The sequence below is a fragment of the Pinus tabuliformis genome, chromosome X, assembly GCF_031772625.1.
Source record: "Pinus tabuliformis cultivar Carrire ecotype Pingquan chromosome X, CPIR1, whole genome shotgun sequence".
Taxonomy (NCBI): Eukaryota; Viridiplantae; Streptophyta; class Pinopsida; order Pinales; family Pinaceae; genus Pinus; species Pinus tabuliformis.
In genome coordinates this window covers 417,830,018-417,849,917 of record NC_142308.1, presented here as the reverse complement: position 1 = coordinate 417,849,917, position 19,900 = coordinate 417,830,018, and the positions used below count along the sequence as shown (strand labels likewise).

At 38.2% G+C, this 19,900-nt stretch overlaps 1 protein-coding gene across 1 annotated transcript; it reads right to left on the bottom strand.

The window, feature by feature from the left end:
* Positions 1 to 265: 265 nt before the first annotated feature.
* Positions 266 to 19,856, bottom strand: LOC149140328 (uncharacterized). Its single transcript, XM_089450951.1, has 4 exons — positions 19,814 to 19,856; positions 1,882 to 2,256; positions 984 to 1,011; positions 266 to 899 (listed from the first exon to the last, which is right to left on the bottom strand). Exons 1-4 carry the CDS (start codon positions 19,854 to 19,856, stop codon positions 722 to 724), a joined length of 624 nt encoding a protein of 207 aa, XP_089307077.1. The 3' UTR covers positions 266 to 721.
* Positions 19,857 to 19,900: the final 44 nt, after the last annotated feature.

The window sequence follows — 19,900 nt, the reverse complement described above, 5'->3', positions numbered from 1 at the left end:
CATCCAAACAACAACATCCAGACCCCAAAAGATGAGCATGGCTTTGAATACAAGATGGATTTTAATAACAGTGATAATGATATACTTTGTTTGCTTGAGTACCAAGAAGCTCCTAGAAGAAATCTGCTACACTATATCATTTATTGGATTTTAATTGATACAGGCATTTAGGTCTTCAGAACTGGCTACTGCTAGCATTTTTGCTTCTACCAACAATGTTCCAACACACAGGAAGATGCAACTGAAATAAGTAGTTGTTGCCACATAGTGCTCACACCTCAGACACTCCTGAGGCAGGACAACTGCAGAGCTATTCTGCTGCCAAAGTTTGTTAATTAAATTCTTAATTCCGAAAACTAAGGAGTATAGCATGAAATCAGGACGCTGCAGAAAATGGACAATTGTTTGCTCTTGTAAAGCTTTTACTTGATAGTGAACTAAAAAATGTGGAACCAATTTGTCCCAGTGAAACCTGCATACCAACTATATTTAACCTCTCTTTCCTACAAAGTGAAAGAATTACCTGAACTTCACTGGTGTACCCATTTTCAAAGTCTCTCCTAGCGTTCCCCCCATTACATCAAAAAAAATGTTGGGACAAATGGGATCGAACTCCGAAGATTTTTTCCTGTACATCCTCTAGCTCTCTGTCTACACTAGCTATTCCAACTAAAACATCTTGATGTTTCTCCTCGATTCACCCAATAGAGATCGATATCATCTAAAGCTGTTTTCCGACCATCATAGATACAATCAAAGAAAACAAAGCAAAGAAAACAGGAACACAGAAGAATATGGATGTTGCATCACCATTATTGCCCGACGTTGGTGGAATACTAGTACCACCCAAGCCACCAGATGCAGGTATGCTTGTATTAAGAAGTGATGAACTGCTACTGCTGCAAGTAATTTGGAAAAATCAGAATGCTACAAAACTATAAGCTGAGATATAACATAAAATATATCAAAAATCCAGTATATACCTTTGTGGAAATGTGCATGTCCCAGTACCTGTCATCACAAAATCCATAAAGGAAGATTTGCATGAGTGCAATGCATTCTCCAGTCTCACACAATTTCAAGGCTCAATTTGTATATCATGTTAACCCATGAAGGGAAGATTTTCGAAAATGTATAATGTCAAGCATATTAATCACAGTCAAATATCTTGAATCTAGCAGAACCAAAACGGTGCACAAAAAACAAAAATGTCTTTTATATTCATATAAACTGGAACAGTAAAATTTGCAGAAGACAGAGTGGGTATAAAGGAAACTTAGTATGCATAACCTTAGCTTCTCATAACAAAATCAATAAAGAAAAAAATAATATGCAATATATCCAGGCATAAATGAAAGTTATGTTGTATGCAGAAGAGCAGATTGCCTACAAATATAACTCTCTGTTAATACATCACACAGTTCCATCATTAAACCAAAAGGAAATATCCTGAACAATACAAGTTATCCATAACGAGTGTTTACATTTGAAGGTTGCATGCAGTTTTAAGACAGACAACAGGCAGGAAATGGGTCTATAATCATGTCACTTACTTATCATGGTGGAACCTACAATGGGAAAATGTATATCAGCGGAGGATGTCTTTGCATTCAGATGAGCTCAACCAGGCATGGAAGTGGGTAGATGAATCATAAGAATGCAACTCAACTATCATCTAACACAATGTAAAGATGAGACTCAACGGAAGGTATCCAAGAAGTTGACGCAGTGAAACAAAACAAGTAGACAACAAACTATGTAAAAGTGGGTAAAACGTTTATCATCACCACAGGACCATAGGAATCCATATAAACTGAGAAATTCAATGAAAAGAAAAACAGGGGGCAAAAAACAAACTTCGCATAAGGGCATATAGCTTACTTGGATCTTGAGTAGTCACAATTGCATTGCCAGCAAAGTCACAAGTACCAGGGGCCATGCCATTCTTCTTGTAGTAGCTGTCAAAAGCATAGCAAGCATGAAAAAAAACAGTATCTGGGTTATAGCACGTGCCAATTTGTTGAATTGCTGTACAGTCTGCACCTCCAAGCCCGCAAGCATAGTCCAGAGCAACCTGCAAGCTTGAATCAGGGGTACCAGGCTTTGCTACACACCAACTTTGGCTTGAGCTGGTTGTCGGTGTTGTTGTGGTAGGTGTTGAGGGAGGGGTGTAAGGGGTAACTGTTGGGGTGGTAGGGGTTGTGATTGGGGTAGTAGGGGTTGTTGGTGTGATTGTTGTTGGAGGAGGAGTTATTCCTAACGCACAGGAAAATGCAAAAGACAGCTAAAATAAATATTTGAATGAAGGTTAGCAAGAAGATGAGAATGAGATACCATTCTTTTAAAACAATTTTATTATCAAGGCCCACATCTCCATAGTTGTCAATTACACTGTTTGATGATTGATCCATCCAAACAACAACATCCAGACCCAAGAAGATGAGCATGGCTTTGAATACAAGATGGATTTTAATAACAGTGATAATGATATACTTTGTTTGTTTGAATACCAAGAAGCTCCTAGAAGAAATCTGCTACACTATATCATTTATTGGATTTTAATTGATACAGGCATTTAGGTCTTCAGAACTGGCTGCTGCTAGCATTTTTGCTTCTACCAACAATGTTCCAACACACAGGAAGATGCAACTGAAATAAGTAGCTGTTGCCACATAGTGCTCACACCTCAGACACTCCTGAGGCAGGACAACTGCAGAGCTATTCTGCTGCCAAAGTTTGTTAATTAAATTCTTAATTCTGAAAACTGGTGGATGATTCGAACACGGATGATATAATTAAGACATATCAGCTGGTGGATGATTCGAACACGGATGATATAATTTCATGGAATGAAGCGGGTACAACGTTTATTGTTTGGCGGCCTGCAGAATTCGCCAGAGATTTATTGCCGAATTACTTCAAGCACAACAATTTCTCAAGTTTTGTTCGCCAACTAAATACATATGTAAGTATTTTGCATTTAAATAGTTTATTCATGTTAAGAGTATCAAGCACAACAATTTCTCAAGTTTTGTTCACCAACTAAATACATATGTAAGTATTTTGCATTTAAATAGTTTATTCATGTTAAGAGTATCATTTTGACAGAGCAAGCTAAATATGAAACGTATTTCGATTTGTGCAATTTGTTACACCTTTCTTTTTCGAAGTTTTAAGCATCCGCGAAGGATTCTGAGGTATTTGCCAAAGGGTTTCTTTCGATAAATTTTTGTTGATTTCAGCAACTATTTTGTTTGCCATCGCTTTTTCTTTTTCTTTTTCTGTCCGTCTTCTTAAAACCCTATCCTACTGGCTTATCTATCTTTAGGATTTATGAAGACACATAAGTTTATTTCGCTTAAGAACTCTGTAATGGTTTTTGGTTTGTTGAGTTTCGATAATGTTTTTACAGAGCTCTTAATAGCTACTCTTTATATATTCTTATTTTTGCAGAATACATATAATATGCTTGGCTAGTCCCTGCCTGTAAAGAGTTATATATGTGTGCGCCTGCCACAAGACAACTCTTAACATAGAGTAGCTACTAAGATATTATAACCAGAGCTCTTTCCTATATAAGAGAGTTGCCTTGTCTATAGAATATACTTGTGGCTAATCGCCTTAACGAGTTGTGTATAGATGAGACATAAGACAACCCTTAACAGGGATTAGCCATTCAGATATTATAACAAGAGTTGTCTTTTCTATGGCTCATACCTGTTTAGAGTATATATTAATATAAAAGATAGTAGACAATTTTTAACAGGGATATTTGTTTTTTCCCTCATGTCTAAATAGTTCCGTTATGTAATGCTACATATTAACTTTATTATTTTGGTTTTTGGATTGATTTCATTATCATTATTTTCCAAGGATGTATATCTACATTCGCAATAAGACATTACGAAATTGTCGCCTGTAGTGTATTGCTTTTTATCCATTGGTGGCAACGAAACGCCGAACCTTAATTTGATTAATCAAAATAAGGGCTGCTTCCGACCTTCTTATCAGTTAAGTCACAAGATCGTAAAAGAAACAGTCAAACGCTATAGATTTTAGTTAAAGTTTTGTGTTTTTAACTTCACAAAGTGCTGCAGAAGAATGTTGTGGGAAAGTAACGTGGATCAGTCCTAAATTTATTTGAACCTACCCTCCTCTGTAAATGGCTTATACAATCTCAACTCTGAATTGAACCCTTAATACATGCCAAACATACATAATGCTGGTTAAGAGTCTCAGTCCATTCTAACGTGCAATCCCCGACTTGGAGCCTTAAAACACGTATTGTAATCAGACAGGCATTCTTTGCTTGAAATAAGATGCATAATATTGGTCAAGAGTCTCAATCTACTGTAACATACAACCCCAGACCAAACAACAAACCTATGATCCATCAGAGATGTTTCGTGCCCAAGGTTCTAACTTATGCCTCCAATGATTTTGTAGATGTTTAAATTTCCATTTTAACTCTCAGCTATTTCTTTGAACTATGGATACTCTGAATTTGTTATTGTTGAGACTTTTGCATATTTCAAGTTACTACTTTTCTGTATATTTATGTACTACACTGTTGATAATTTTAATTTCTGGGTAATACGTATCATTAGAAGTATGAAAGAGTATCACAGGATGCTTCCTTACACTCAGGTGCCAATACCTGTCAAAAGGTGGGATGCATTGCTGCACCGTATGACAAATGCCATATCTGGCCCTATTTAATGTCTCTGTGACAACGCCACTATTTCATGGGGTGAAACATTCCATACACTTGGGAGGGAATTGAACCCTGCTGAAGGGAATATCACTACCCACTCTGAATCTGTTAGTCAAGCTCCTCGTGGTCTATCATTTAGAAGTATGATTTTGTAGGTTACATATTTCTGCACCTTTCTTCAAGCCTACAAATTTTATTTGAAATCCCAAACTTTTTGAAACCTACTGAACTTTTGGAAACTGATTACTATGATCTAAATGTTATTTTGCAAAAGATTATATAATTTTTAATATAATAGGTATATAAATTAAATTCTGCCATAGAGTATTTATTTCTTGTTGAATTTAGATGAGTATAAATTTAATGTTAAATAAATAGTTTGTTATAATAATCAGTTTTTTTAAAAATTATTTATTTTATTACAATGATTTCTCCTTTGGTGATTTTCTCAATATTTTTTCCTTGCTAATTTTTGTTATTTAATGGATTTGGTTAAATCATTTTCCTTAATAAACTTTACCTATATTATATATTTTCACAATTCAATTTTAAATCATGATGCGATAAAAAAATAAAATAAAATAAAATCAACACGACAATAAATAAGATTCTCTTTTGTAATTACAATTTGAATCACAATTTAAAATTATTAAAAAAAATTAAGAATATTTTTCACTCACAGTGTGTGTAACCAAATTTTTTATTTTAAAATATTAAACATTGTAATTTTTTATAATAGATATTTAGGCCTATAAACCTTTCTTTTGAATCTGTTAACCTCGCAATTTCATCTACCAATTTTACTAGCTCATGACACATGTACAATAACACATTCTCGTGACATCTGTGGTTACACCAATGATTTCCTCTAACTCCATTTTCGGAACTTCACATTCTGCGAGTGAGTGCCATGGCGGTGAGTTCGTTGGGATTATTTGTGGGTTTGTTTACAATATTTAGCCAAAAAAATACTAAAGCATATCATCATTTTAGCATATACGTGGAAATATATTACGTTGAGTACAAGCCAAAATTCAAAAGGTTTCAGTGTGCAGTACATTTAATTCAAAAGAGAAGAAACAGTAACTGCGAGAAGGTGGTAAGAGCATGACAACGGTTATTTACTTTTTACTAAACCATGAAAAGCAATGAGTAATTTCGTTACATTTACCATAACACTTTTTAAATGAAACTGTTGAATATTTATTTTATTACATATTTATTTATATATTTTCTGCTAAAATTAATTAATTAATTAATTATATATATATATATAAAAACCATTTTGACATTTCGTGTTTAATTCCAACAATTTGAACTACTTTCTCATTGCATATTAACTGGAACAACATTGTATTTAGCTTAAGTTTTATTTTAATTATTTTATCATAAATATTTTAGCCAAAGTATTAATGATTTCTATTTTTCTGTATTTTAAACTTCATTATTTGAATGGTGAGATCATGTTTATATTTAGGTTGATAGGCTTTTTTTTGAATCCGTTAACCTGGCAATTTCGTCTACCATTTTTACTAGCTCATGAAACCTATATAATAGCTCTAGCTCTATTCTCGTGACATTTGTTGTTACACTTATGATTTCCACTAACTCCATTTTCAGAATTTCACACTTTATGAGCGAGTTCCATGGCAGTGAGTGCACCGGGGTATAGCCTCAAAGAAGTTATTATTTGCTCGTTTGCTAAATAAAGGCGAGAACACAACTCTCAATTATAGTTAAAAGCAAACAAATAGAATTTTAAACCAAGTCTTCAAAGGCATCACATCCGCTCAATGTAATTCAAATTTCAAACTAGAATAGCCCACCAACCAAGGCGAGAAGCGATGGGGCATGTGTACAAGTGTACACTTGCATGCTTGCTCGGATGATTGTTCACCATGTGACATGAGAATCAAATGACTCAACCCCACTCACCATCTGTGGTATGGATGATATGTATTCATATTATCAAACACAACAAGAATCCCCATTTATGTATTATAATGTATGAGCCTTTCTAAACATGTGTGGGTCCCGCCCAATCCCAAAGCTCTAGTGCAACACCCTCCTCCTACATCTACCCAAGCAACTAGCCAACCAAGGTAAACATGCGACGAGAGGCCAGTATGATATGATTCGACCTCCTAAGTGTTGGCATTATGATACATATGTTGTACTTGATGGCAACCCACTCATCTCAGATGATAAATTATAGTGCAACAAAGTTCACGCACTTTCATGAAGATAAAAGTTTCTTTCATGTAGAGAAAAGTTCACGCACTTTCATGAAGATAAAAGTTTCTTTCATTTAGAGAAAATTTCACGCACTTTCATGAAGATGAAAGTTTCTTTCATGTAGAGAAAAGTTCACGCACTTTCATGCAGAGAAAAGTTTCTTTCATGTAGAGAAAAGTTCACGCACTTTCATGCAGAGAAAAGTTCCCTTCATGCAAGAGAAAAGTTCACGCACTTTCATGATTGGTTCATGGTATTAGTCCGATAGTTTTTGATCCTATGGTTTTGGTCTGTGGTATTACATCCAAAAGTGTTAATCTCACGCACTTTCATGGTTGGTTCATGGTGTTAGTCTGACAATTTTTGATCCTATGGTTTTGGTCCGTGGTATTGCATCCAAAAATGTTGATCCCAAGTATTGGGTCCGTGGTACTGTGTTATTATGGTTTTGGACCGTGGTATTGTGAAAGGCCTAAGACTATAAAAGAGGAAGGAGATCATTCGGCAAAGCATCATCTGAATTATTGAATATCTGATAAAGTGCTAGATCTGGAATACTGTGATTGGGTTATGGTGCAAATCTGGATCTAAGCTAAAGAGTGATCTCATCGGTTGATGGAGAACAAGATCTAAGGATAGATCGGGATCAAATTGCTTGAAATGAACTATCTCTATATAGTTGATTATGCTTATTCTAGATCTGTATACTAACGCTTGTAATGATCTGAATTGGGTATAACTTAAGTTTGAAATCACTGCAAGTCATTGTTGAATATTTATAGATCTGTACGCGGGTTGGCTTTGGTGAAAGCGCGTATGTACGCAGGTTTGGTTCATTGTAATAGCGTATACCATTTGAGCTATGATGTTTAAAGTTACAGGTGGTTCAGGTTGTTGATGTGTTCTGATGACTGTTTAATGGTGTCAGTATTCTACATATTCAGTTTGATTGATTGTGTTGATGGATGAGATCTAATAATGGATCAGGATCATAATGACTCATATTTATGTGATCTAATGGACTAGATTGGGTTGCTAACACACATATTATCCTTGATCTGGTGATTGGGTGATTCAGAAGATTGATTGATTATGTGCTTCAATGATATTTTGATGAAACGTGGCCTTTCAGATTATGTGTTGTGCTTCAGGAGTATCCAGTCTGAAAATGTATGAAACATGGTACCTGGAGGAGAGAAGATTGTAGGCCGGCGCCTACGTACTAGTATCTTAGCTAGTACAAGAGCTAAGGGGGAGTGGTAGCTCCCTTCTAGTAGCAGTTGAAAACTTTGGATCATTGTAGCAGGTAGCAGCCTGCGTACTAGTAAATGGATCGGCTAGTACAAGAACTATGGGAGTTGTAGCTCCCTTCCAAGAGGGACTGGAGAACGAGAGAGGGTTGTAGCTCTCTACAGGTAGAAGCCTGCGTACTGGTATAAGACTGCACCAATACAAAAATATTGTAAAAGGATTTTCTTATTAAGAAGAAGATTGAGATGACTTGCAGCAGGCGGTTTTCTTCCACATTGGGTTTCCACCTTATATCATGGCGTTCATGTGTGATGATCTGTTCTATTTTACTGCACCTGCTTGCTGTTAATATGGTTGATAATGTTCTAATGCACTCATTGAAGATCAATTAACTAAATCATAAGTTCACTGAATATACGTGGGTGTTCTTAACTGAAGCAGCATATATGAATCAGAGTATGGAAATGAAAAAGTTTTATTGACTTGATAATACTGATTCCCCCCCCCTCTCAGTATTATTTCCAACACTAAGTCACGTTAAGAAAGTGGAACCGATGAAAACACACCATTCAGACATTCAACATCAACATTAGGACCCTCAGGAACCAACCCAACCTTTTTGCTAGCCAGCCCCTGGGTCCCACTAAGATTTTGGACCACTTGACCTCTAGACGCTCTCATGCTATGGGCATGCTAGTGTCCATAGACCTCTGAATTCTCTCACATTCCTACAAGCCAGCGTCTAGAGACTATTTTGTACAATGCTATGGCAACGTCCCCAGGATTTGAGCCACTTTTTCAGGACCAGAGTTTAAGTCACTACCCAAAATTGAATGATATCTTCAGAACAATAAGATAACATGGAAATAACAGTACTAATGAAATTACTTGAATAAGACCTTAAATGGACCTCTACTAGCCATGACAAGCATTTTTTCAAACATATCATAAATATGTAATCTATAGGTGTAAACAACATATATAAGCATAGGGGTATTACTTATTTGAGATTTGCTATGAGGCATTGTTTCCTTATCATTTTAGCTACAATTTCATACATTACGCCATAGTTACATTGTTCACTCATATACAAGTAAAAACATGATGGAAGCCATGCATAGCCACAATCATAATACATATTCATAACCAACATAATAATAACAGAAATACCAAGGAGACAATAGCCATAGAATCCACATATAAACCAATGTAATACTCATGAGATAAAAATGAGAAATAACCTCATATTAATGATGCAAGATCCAACCTAGTATGGGACTAGCACGTTATACCCAACCGTAGAATGGCTAAACCAATTATCTCTTCATTCATTCACCCCCATGCCATATTCCAAGCATGAATGTGGGATCTCATAAAACTCACCAATCAAAACCATCCAGGGCTTCTAGAGGCCAAACCACCTCAACCCTTCAAACAATGATTCCACCTCATGGTTGAACATCACAAAACCTTCATTAGATTGGTCTCCATCCAAGCCTTCCAAGGCTTCCAGAGCATTTGTTCCAACCAAGGCTTCCAGGACTAGTAACTCAACCCACAGTTGTCGTCGGGCTTCTAGAGTGTTTGTCCAACCAAGGCTTCCAGGACTAGTAACTCAACCCACCAAGGGCTTCTAGAGCGTTTGTCCAACCAAGGCTTCCAGGACTAGTAACTCAACCCAAGTTGTTACAGGGCTTCTAGAGTGTTTGTCCAACCAGGGCTTCCAGGAACTAATAACTCAACCCAAGCTAAGGAAACATGAGAACCAACAAAAAAAAACAAGAAAATAAACCAACAATCTCCATGGCTATCTAGGAAATGGAAAGGCTAGGAAAATCCACTCTCAATCCAATAAATCCTCCATGCCCATGACAAATCATAACCAAAAAACCACATGCATATGTCATGCATGCCAAAACTAGTGAGAAAAACATACATTCAACTCGGTACCTACAAGAAAATCCTGCTATAGTTGTTGATCCTGATGTCCTCTTGCGCTTTCCTGCTCTTCCTTTGCCTTCTTGCTCTAAAAAAAGTATGCCACACCATCTAAGAATTCTCCAAGAAAACTCTAAGTATCCAAGAGTATGAGAGAGAGAGAATAGAGAGAGCTCCAAAACTGAACTGCCCAAGCTTACACTGACCAAGTCTGACCACTAATCCTCAAAAGGATTTTTATTAATGAGGCCTCTATTTCTTCATTTCCCATTACTTTCCTTCATTTTCCTCCTCACATGCAACCTGTGACCTTTCACCTTCCTTTTTTGCTAATTTCCTTTATTTCATAAATAATATGCCAATTAATGCCTCATGCCTTTCCAAAGCCTTTGCTAATTTCCTTAGCCATAATAAACCAAATGAACACCCACTAGGATGTTTTGCCCACCATTCAGCTTGGAATATGTGTCACATGACCGTGGTCTTACATATTTTACATGGATTTTTAACCAGGGATGTTATAGAAACCCTCCCCCATGGGGAAACACCATCCTCGGTGTTTAATGACACCTATAACTAGCAAGACCACTGAAAACAAAACATACTGCCCATGGAGCTTTATAACATATCTCGTTGCAATATTTACAATGACCATCTGCTAAAACATGAAAAACATGCCATTTAATGGAGATTTATAACCCATCTCATTACAGTATTTATAATAACAACCACATATACTTAAGCACATTTGCTTCAACCAACAAATAACCATACTGTCTATGGAGATTTATAAACCAGCTCGATACAATATTTACAATAATATACACATATGCACATTTTCTCAACCAACAAATAAAAGGATATGATGCCTGCATCCACAACAAGGGAATCCAGAGGCTCACACCTCCACCCTCAAAGTAGTACCAGGATTCACCTCCTTCCTAAGAAGTCTAAAATCCACTACAAAAGTCAAAGTCTGCATCCAATGTCCAGTGCTACAATCCTGCGCCACATTCCTCACAGCGAACAATTACTGACTCATTTTTCCATGGCGCACACCCAATGTGCATATGATTCCATATGGCAATGCTAATAACCAAAACAGGAAACCTTCCCTTCTCTATTACACAGTCCCTCAGGCAATCCGGTCACCACCTTCTGTGCAGTCACTCACCTTCCACGTTCCCCAACATCCCTTGTAATGTCCCAAATGAAGAAAATTTGGAACAGATAGTGATATAGGAAAGAAAATGTGATTCATACACAGAAAAATTAAACGAACAACAAATGCTCAAAACACAATAGAAATGTGAACCATCTAAGCCATTTTATTAATAGAGTGGAGCAAGTACAATAGTGTGGAAAATGTACTTGGGCTTACCTCAAGGGCAAGCTTGACAGAACTCAAGTGTCAAACATTAATCTCAATTTTGGAAAGAACTGCTCCTCTAATGATTTGCGTTGTCTCCTACTAACCACAATTGTTGGTTGGAAAGGATCTGCAAAAACCCTGCCTCAGATGCTCAAAAAGTGTTGAAAATTCAACCACAAACTACTTGGCCAAAACCCACACAAACCCAGAAATGGTTTGGCTTGATTTTGACCTCCCAAAATCGACCCCCAAAGGCACTCTGCAATCCCCAACAATTCTACATTGTCTGCTGCAAAGATATGGATGAAAACCCCACTTTTGGTGCTCAAAAATTCTAAAACTTTATATCTGGGATCCTTGTCAAAAATCCAGAAAAACGTGGAAATGGTTTGGCAATATTTTGACCTCCCAAATTCGACCTCTTTTATGGCTCACACCCTCCAAACAACTCTAGAAATATGGCTTGCAAGGAATGACCACAAAGTCCTCTTCTAAGCTTTGAAATGGAAGAAAACACCACTCCAAATATCTCCTCTAATCTCCACAGCAAATCTTAGTCTCAAGGACTGATACTCTACCCACCAAATGAGCTCCCACACACTACCTCTGCGCTAGCCCAGGTAGTGCGAAAGTCACACTGCCAAGCCAAAAGCTCAATCAGCTCCCAAAGTCTCCTAGATGCTGAAAATCCTCCCTAGCCTCCTATTCGGAAAAGCTCACGTCAAATCTCCACAGCTAAGCACCACCAATGAACTCGACCTCCTCTCCATTGCATCCCCTAGTAATATGCACAGCCTAGAAGGGAATGCTACTGCTAGGAATCACAATGTGATCCTACTCCTGAAGAAATGAAGAAAACCTTCCTAGGGTGGCACTCGAATTCCCCCGAAGAAAGGGTGAGCTCTTCACCTAAAGTGTTGAAAAGGGTGCAACAAGAAATGCTTGTTGAGAATGCAACAAGATGATGGATCTTAGAGGAAAGGAGTCGCCTTCACTAAGTGGTCCCGCGGGCAAATTATGACGCAAAGTCTATTTTTGGATCACAGCAGGAGTGATCACAGCAGGAGTGACCACAACAGGAGTGATCAGAGTCTATTTTTAGACTGCTAGTCAAAAATAGAAAAGTGAAATATTGTTGTCTCATAATAATATTTAGACTATAAACTTTATCTTATCCTCTTGGAGCACTTCAGTTTGAGCTACAGATGTGGCACATGCAGCTGTCAGAAGGAAATACATTTTCTTATGTGTTAGTTGAGCTATGCATGCAGGACATTAGTTAGAACTCATGTGGTTGAGTTCTGTGGAGTTGGATGAGTAGTTAATGGAGTTGTGTTCAGTTTGACTTAGTTGAACTAGTTGTATTTAGTCTAACTGATCAATAGACTAAGTGATGAGTTGTGTGAATTAGTTGTTAATTAATTCACTAATTATTAACTCATAATGCAACTGAAGAATACATCAGTTAACTCAGTGCATGTACAGTTCAGTGGAGACAGGTGTTAGAGGTTGAGATTTCTATCAATTGTGCATGAGATTTTGCACATGCATGGGATTGAGTTATGCCAATCATCTCTGCATAGTGTGGGCCAATACCAAGTGAAATATAGCTTGTGCTCAGGTGATTTACAGTGTGGGTGATTTTCACAAGGTAAATAGGAGTTTGGATCAACCATTCTCATTCATTCTCTTGCAGGTATTGTGCAGTGGAGGCAGGCAAGCAGCGGGGGAGATTTGGAGAGCAGATCTGAGCTGTATTGTGTGTAACATGTGGAGATAGTACTGAGTACTTGTGAGGAGTATTGTACTATGTATTGTTACATGATTCAATCAATATAATATACAGATAGTTGGGGTTTTTAGCGAGATGCTTTCCCCGGGAAAATACTGTGTTGATATGTGTGATTGATGCTTCTATCTGCACATGTTATTGTTTCTGCTTCTGTAAATTGATGATCAACGTAGAGGAGGTTATGTATTATGCATGTTTTCCGCAATAGTGTATAATCGGGATAATCTCTTTTGAATAAGTGTCATATTATTCAAAATTTCTACATGGTATCAGAGCTGGTTGATTTGTAGAAAAAGTTTTACAGGATATCAAAGCAGGATTGATCATCAGATCTATTATTCAGAAAGTGTTTACATTTTATTTCTTCAGGCAGAGTCCATAATCAAGCCAGGTAGCCTTTGGATTCATCCTTCTTTTGGAAGGTGATATATCCAGTGAATTCCCATACAGTTGATCTCTGTACGAGAAATACTTTGTTCCCACGAATTTTAGATCAGAAGCGGTTAAGTTTTTGAGCTATGGAATTGCGCTCAAGGATAAAACTCGGAAACATTAAGTGGGAGAATGGAGACAGTATGCCCTAGTATCTCACGAAGTTCACCCAATGCCGGGATGAGTTGGGAAGTGTGGGGGTAACTGTTGAGGATGAGGATATGGTGAGTCTAGCACTCCTTGGCCTTCCTAAGAGTTGGCATAGCTACTAGGACTCGGTGAATGGAAGGGAGAAATTGCCAGGATGGGAGAGACTTTGGTCAGATCTTGTGCAAGAGGATATTAGACGGCACACCAGAGACAGTTCTTCATCTATGCATGATGAGGATAACTGTGCCTTAGCGAGTAAGGTGAAGAAGGGGAAGGGGAAGGTTTCTCTTTCCGAATCCAGTTCTTTCAATGATGGGAAGAAGGTTGACAAGTCGAAGGTGAGATGCTTTCGTTGCCATGAGTTGGGCCATTATGCTACTAATTTCCCAAAGAAGAAATCCAAGAAGGGATCCAGGGAAGGATCTAAAGGTGAGGCACTTGCTTCATAGTTTGAGTTGGATTTCACACTCTTCGCGTGCATGGTTTCATCCATGGTGGGAAGTGGTTGGTTTCTTGACAGTGGAGCTTCTTTCCACATGACCGGTGACAAAAGTTTGTTCAGTACTTTGGAGGAGAAAGATCTCCAGATACTCATAGGGATGGGTAATGATGAGAAGTATAGTGTCTCAGGTGCAGGCACTGTTATTTTTCAGAGGGAGCATGGAGCTCGCCTTACCTTGACCGATGTCAAGTATGTACCAGGACTGAAGAGAAACTTGGTGTCGATTGCGATGCTGGAAGACAGAGGCTATGATGTAGTCTTTAGTAAGGGAAAGGTTTTCCTTAGACACATCATCATTAGACAGGTGAAGCAGATTGGTTCACGGGTCAAGAACCTGTATGCTCTTGAGTTCAAGATGCATGCAAAGCCTTGAGCAGTGAGGCAACTAATGGAGACTTGGTGGTTGAGAGGGAGCGTATATTACCTCTCAACATGCAGAGCCAGAAGAAGTCTCAGACGATTGTGGAGGAGCCACGATTGGTGCAACAGCTTCAGGAGGTTGTGGAGCAGCCACAACAAGGGAAGCTGAGAGGAGATCGAGTAGAGACATCTATTTATGCAAAGACCTCCAGTAGGGGGAAACTTCGAGCCAGGTGGGTTGAGGGATCGCATGCAGCCATACCTCCAGGTAGGAGGCGGGGTGATGTGGATTGATCGTCCCAAGGAGGAGGGGCAGGATCCTTGAGGTACCCAACCTCTTGGATGAGACCTTGCTACGGGAGCCCTGATGTGGAGTAGCAGGAACTGACTAACTGGGTAGAGACAGATGCGGATGGAGCGACAGAGAGAGCGACAGTGCAGGGAATCCCAGGACAGCGCATAGCATGCAGGCTGCAACAATGTGAGAAGCACAAGTGTCTTGCACAGTGCTAGGTGGCACAGAGAGGTGTGCAATGGTGTGAGATGCATGGAGATGTTGCAGTAGCGCAGATGTTAGAGAGGGAGCACTTGTCAGCAGCAGGTAGAGCTTCAGCATCAGAGTATGTTCCTAGCCCAACAGAGTGGTCAGTTGGGAGTGTTTTTGTTCCAAGTGTTGTTGGAGCAAAGTGGACCGGGCAGATGTGTTGCATGCAGAACATTCCAGAGTTACAAGATTGGGTTTGAGAGGAAGCCTTTCTTGTTGAGAGGGAGTGTTGAAAAGTGTGCAACAAGAAATGCTTGTTGAGAATGCAACAAGATGATGGAGCTTAGTGGAAAGGAGTCGCCTTCACTAAGTGGTCCCGTAGGCAAATTATGGCGCAAAGTCTATTTTTGGATCACAGCAGGAGTGATCACAGCAGGAGTGACCACAGCAGGAGTGATCAGAGTCTATTTTTAGACTGCTAGTCAAAAATAGAAAAGTCAAATATTATTGTCTCATAATAATATTTAGACTATAAACTTTATCTTATCCTATTGGAGCACTTTAGTTTGAGCTACAGATGTGGCACATGCAGCTGTCAGAAGGAAATACGTTTTATTATGTGTTAGTTGAGCTATTGTATGCAGGACATCAGTTAGAACTCATGTGGTTGAGTTCTGTGGAGTTGGATGAGCAGCTAATGGAGTTGTGTTTAGTTTGACTTAGTTGAACTAGTTGTATTTAGTCTAACTGATTAATAGATTAAGTGATGAGTTGTGTGAATTAGCTATCAATTAATTCACTAATTATTAACTCATAATGCAACTGAAGAATACATCAATTAACTCAGTGCATGTACAATTCAGTGGAGACAGGTGTTAGAGTTTGAGATTGCTATCAGTTGTGCATGAGATTTTGCACATGCATGGGATTGAGTTATTCCAATGATATCTGCGTAGTGCGGGCCAATAACAAGTGAAATATAGCTTGTGCTCACGTGATTTAAAGTGTGGGTGATTTTCACAAGGTAAATAGGAGTTTGGATCAGCCATTCTCATTCATTCTCTGGCAGGTATTGTGTAGTGGAGGCAGGCAAGCAGCAGGGGAGATTTGGAGAGCAGATCTGAGCTGTATTGTGTGTAACATGTGGAGATAGTACTGAGTACTTGTGAGGAGTATTGTACTATGTATTGTTACATGATTCAATCAATATAATATACAGATAGTTGGGGTTTTTAGCGAGATGCTTTCCCTGGGAAAATACTTTGTTGATATGTGTGATTGATGCTTCTATCTGCGCATGTTATTGTTTCTGCTTCTGTAAATTGATGATCAACGTAGAGGAGGTTATGTATTATGCATGTTTTCTGCAATAGTGTATAATCGAGATAATCTCTGTTGAATAAGTATCATATTATTCAAAATTTCTACATAAAGAACTTGTGTTAAACAACCAGTGACTCGGCTAAGCAGCTCGAGCAACCAAAGAGAAAGCAATATACTCCAATAAGATGAATGAAATGAGGAGAGCTACCTTCCTTATATAGATTTCGTGGAACAATTTTCCCTCCAATTTTACCTCCATCGTGGGCCCTCACTTAACCACCTAAATGCAAAACTTAACCACCTTCATGCAAACCGAACTAGGAAGTGTGTCTTTCCCTAGTGTGGATGGCCCCCATGTCTAACTTAACCACAAAAAAATAACTTCTCCTAATAAAAAACGAATGGGCCCCATCACCTCCAAAATTGACCCCAAAATATAGAAATTATTCATGTTCCAAAATAATTTAGGAAGGGACATCTACACAGTCCCTCGGGCAATCCGGTCACCCCCTTCCATGCAGTCATTCACCTTCCAAGTTCCCCAATATCCCCTATCCCGAGTGATCCATCCCTTGGCAAGGCTTCCTCGCATTGGAAGGTTAAACAACCAAGGCATATACCTGTCTCAAAACCATCATATCGGTCATAACATGCTCATGGAAATCAATGGACACTATTGGGTACCAATGTCCCACAATGGTCCTACTCCTAAAGTGCTTTATCAACATACTGCTGCTTGTTCCAATTTCTTTTGTTGTTGTTGCTAATTATTGTAGGTAGTTTCAACCACCCAACCAGGCATTTCATGCTTCCTGTACCAAGCACATAACTTCCATTAGATTCAAAATAAATTGAAATAAATTCACATCATACCTCATTTGTAGCTCGTTAATAAGATATTCTTGTAATCTTGTTTACTTCCTATCACAACAAGTCAAACTAGCATCTTTGATCAATTATTATGTATAAACATATCACATTAGGTTAGCTCAAAACACAACCATCATAGATCAAAATCATAAATCACATGTAACCATCATAAACCAGAATCATAGATCACATGTAACAATCATAGACTAGAACCATAAATGACATGCATAATAAAGCTGAAATAAAATACAGATACTTATCCTTTAGTCAACTCTTAGCTTCTACCTTTGTCCTTATTTTGTACGCACACCGAATCGGTTGCCACACCCGACAAACACCCAGTGGCTTCTCCTCAACCATGTGCACATACATCTAGTGTGCATCACACATATACAACCACACACGACATACAATACTATGAAATACATGCATCTACACCTGACACACAACACATTACATGTATTACATAAAGTACACATACCGAGTACACATGTCACGATACCACAAGTACACAATGCACTTACATAGTATCGCATGTACACAACACAACATGTACGACATGCACATAATACCACATGTACACAGTACCACTGGTACACCATACCACCTGCACAACGTGTATACAACATCACATGTAGACGACACCACCTGCACAACGTGTACACAATGCCACATGTACATCGCACCATCTATAAAACGTGTACACAATACCACATGTACATAGTACCATATGCATGACATGTACACGACACCACATGTACACAACATCACATGCACGACATGTACACAACACCACCCACACACAATGCCACTTGTACAACATGTACACAACACCATTTATACAAACATGCACACAACAACATATGTAAATAGCACCATATGTACAACATGCACGGAACACCACATGTACATAGCACTGCATATCCAACATGTACATAACATCAGCTGTCCAAAACAATGCATATCCAATAGGCGCACAACACCATATGCACACATCACTGCGTATCTAACAAGTACATAGCATTATCTATACCCATCACTGAATGTGCAATATTCACACAACCTTATCTGTACACCCCGTACATAACATTGCATAAACAACATGGACACACACATTATATATACATAGCACCGCATGTGCACAACATCACAGATGCAACATGTACAACATATACAACATATGCACAATAGTAGCACTGCACATCCAAATCTACATTGTCTCTACCAAGCAACCTTGCTTCGAGTGTCTCTCTGCCATCCATGGTTATTCTAGCATGTCATAGATCATATTGATTTCATTTCACTGATGTATCCCTTGGTATAGCTTGTCCATAATATAGACATAATATAATCACATAATATCAACATATAACCACATGATACTGACCTCATAGATTTGTCAGGGCTACTCCTCCCAATTTAAGACCAGGAACCTCTTCATGCCATTCACCTACATAAGAAATCATTCCTCCACATGAGTGATCCCTGACAATCCTGTCATATAGTGACATAGATACATGGATACATATATAAAAATACATAAACACTAGCATAAAACAATCATGATCATGTGAGACAAAAACATACACACACACATATATACATATATAAATTAGCATTAAACAACCCTAATCCAAGACGACCCTGTTAGAGAACAACATACATACATGCATACATCTATACATATATAAACATCAACATAATCATGATCCTAACATAATTACCAGATATCATAAGGTCAAGGTTAAGAGAACTCCTTTTATTTGTTCACAACAAGCACAACATTGAGAACAACAATTCCCAACATAGCCAGGGCATATTCCACCTCAAATCCATTCACCTTACCTTTTCTTGATTACCTTTCCAATAACTCTCCTGCCATCATCCATTTACACCAATCGACCCAACTAGTCCAACTGCTTGTCATAATCTTGCGTTCAACTTCCTTTATACATGCATCGACTTCATCTAAGTCTTATATTGCCTACTGGATTTCATTAAGCTCTCTGTGAGCTCCACTAAATTTCCTCTTTCACAACCAATTTCCAAGACTCAAAATTTAAAAGGAAAGAACAAGAAACAAACAAGTAGAAAACCATGAAAACTAATAACAATATGACACCACAAACAAAGTGGCATGATCATGCACTAGACATAACAAAACTAAAAAATCAAGCACAAGCAAATCACAAAAGACCAAAAGCACAATACTAACAATAGAAACCATGACTCAACCCCCATGGTTCCTAGTGCTTCCAAAGGAAAGCTCAACCTGAGCCTTCTTCATGATTTCATGGCAGTCTCTTTTCATGCAATCCCTTGCATCATATTTCCATGAATGCATAATTGATAGTGGATAAATAAACATAACAACAAACTAGTTACCTTACCCTGTTGTGCCAATAACATTGCCTTGTAATTGAACACGTCCATGCCATCTCTTAAGGGGCTTCAATTCCCTTGACGAATCCATCTCT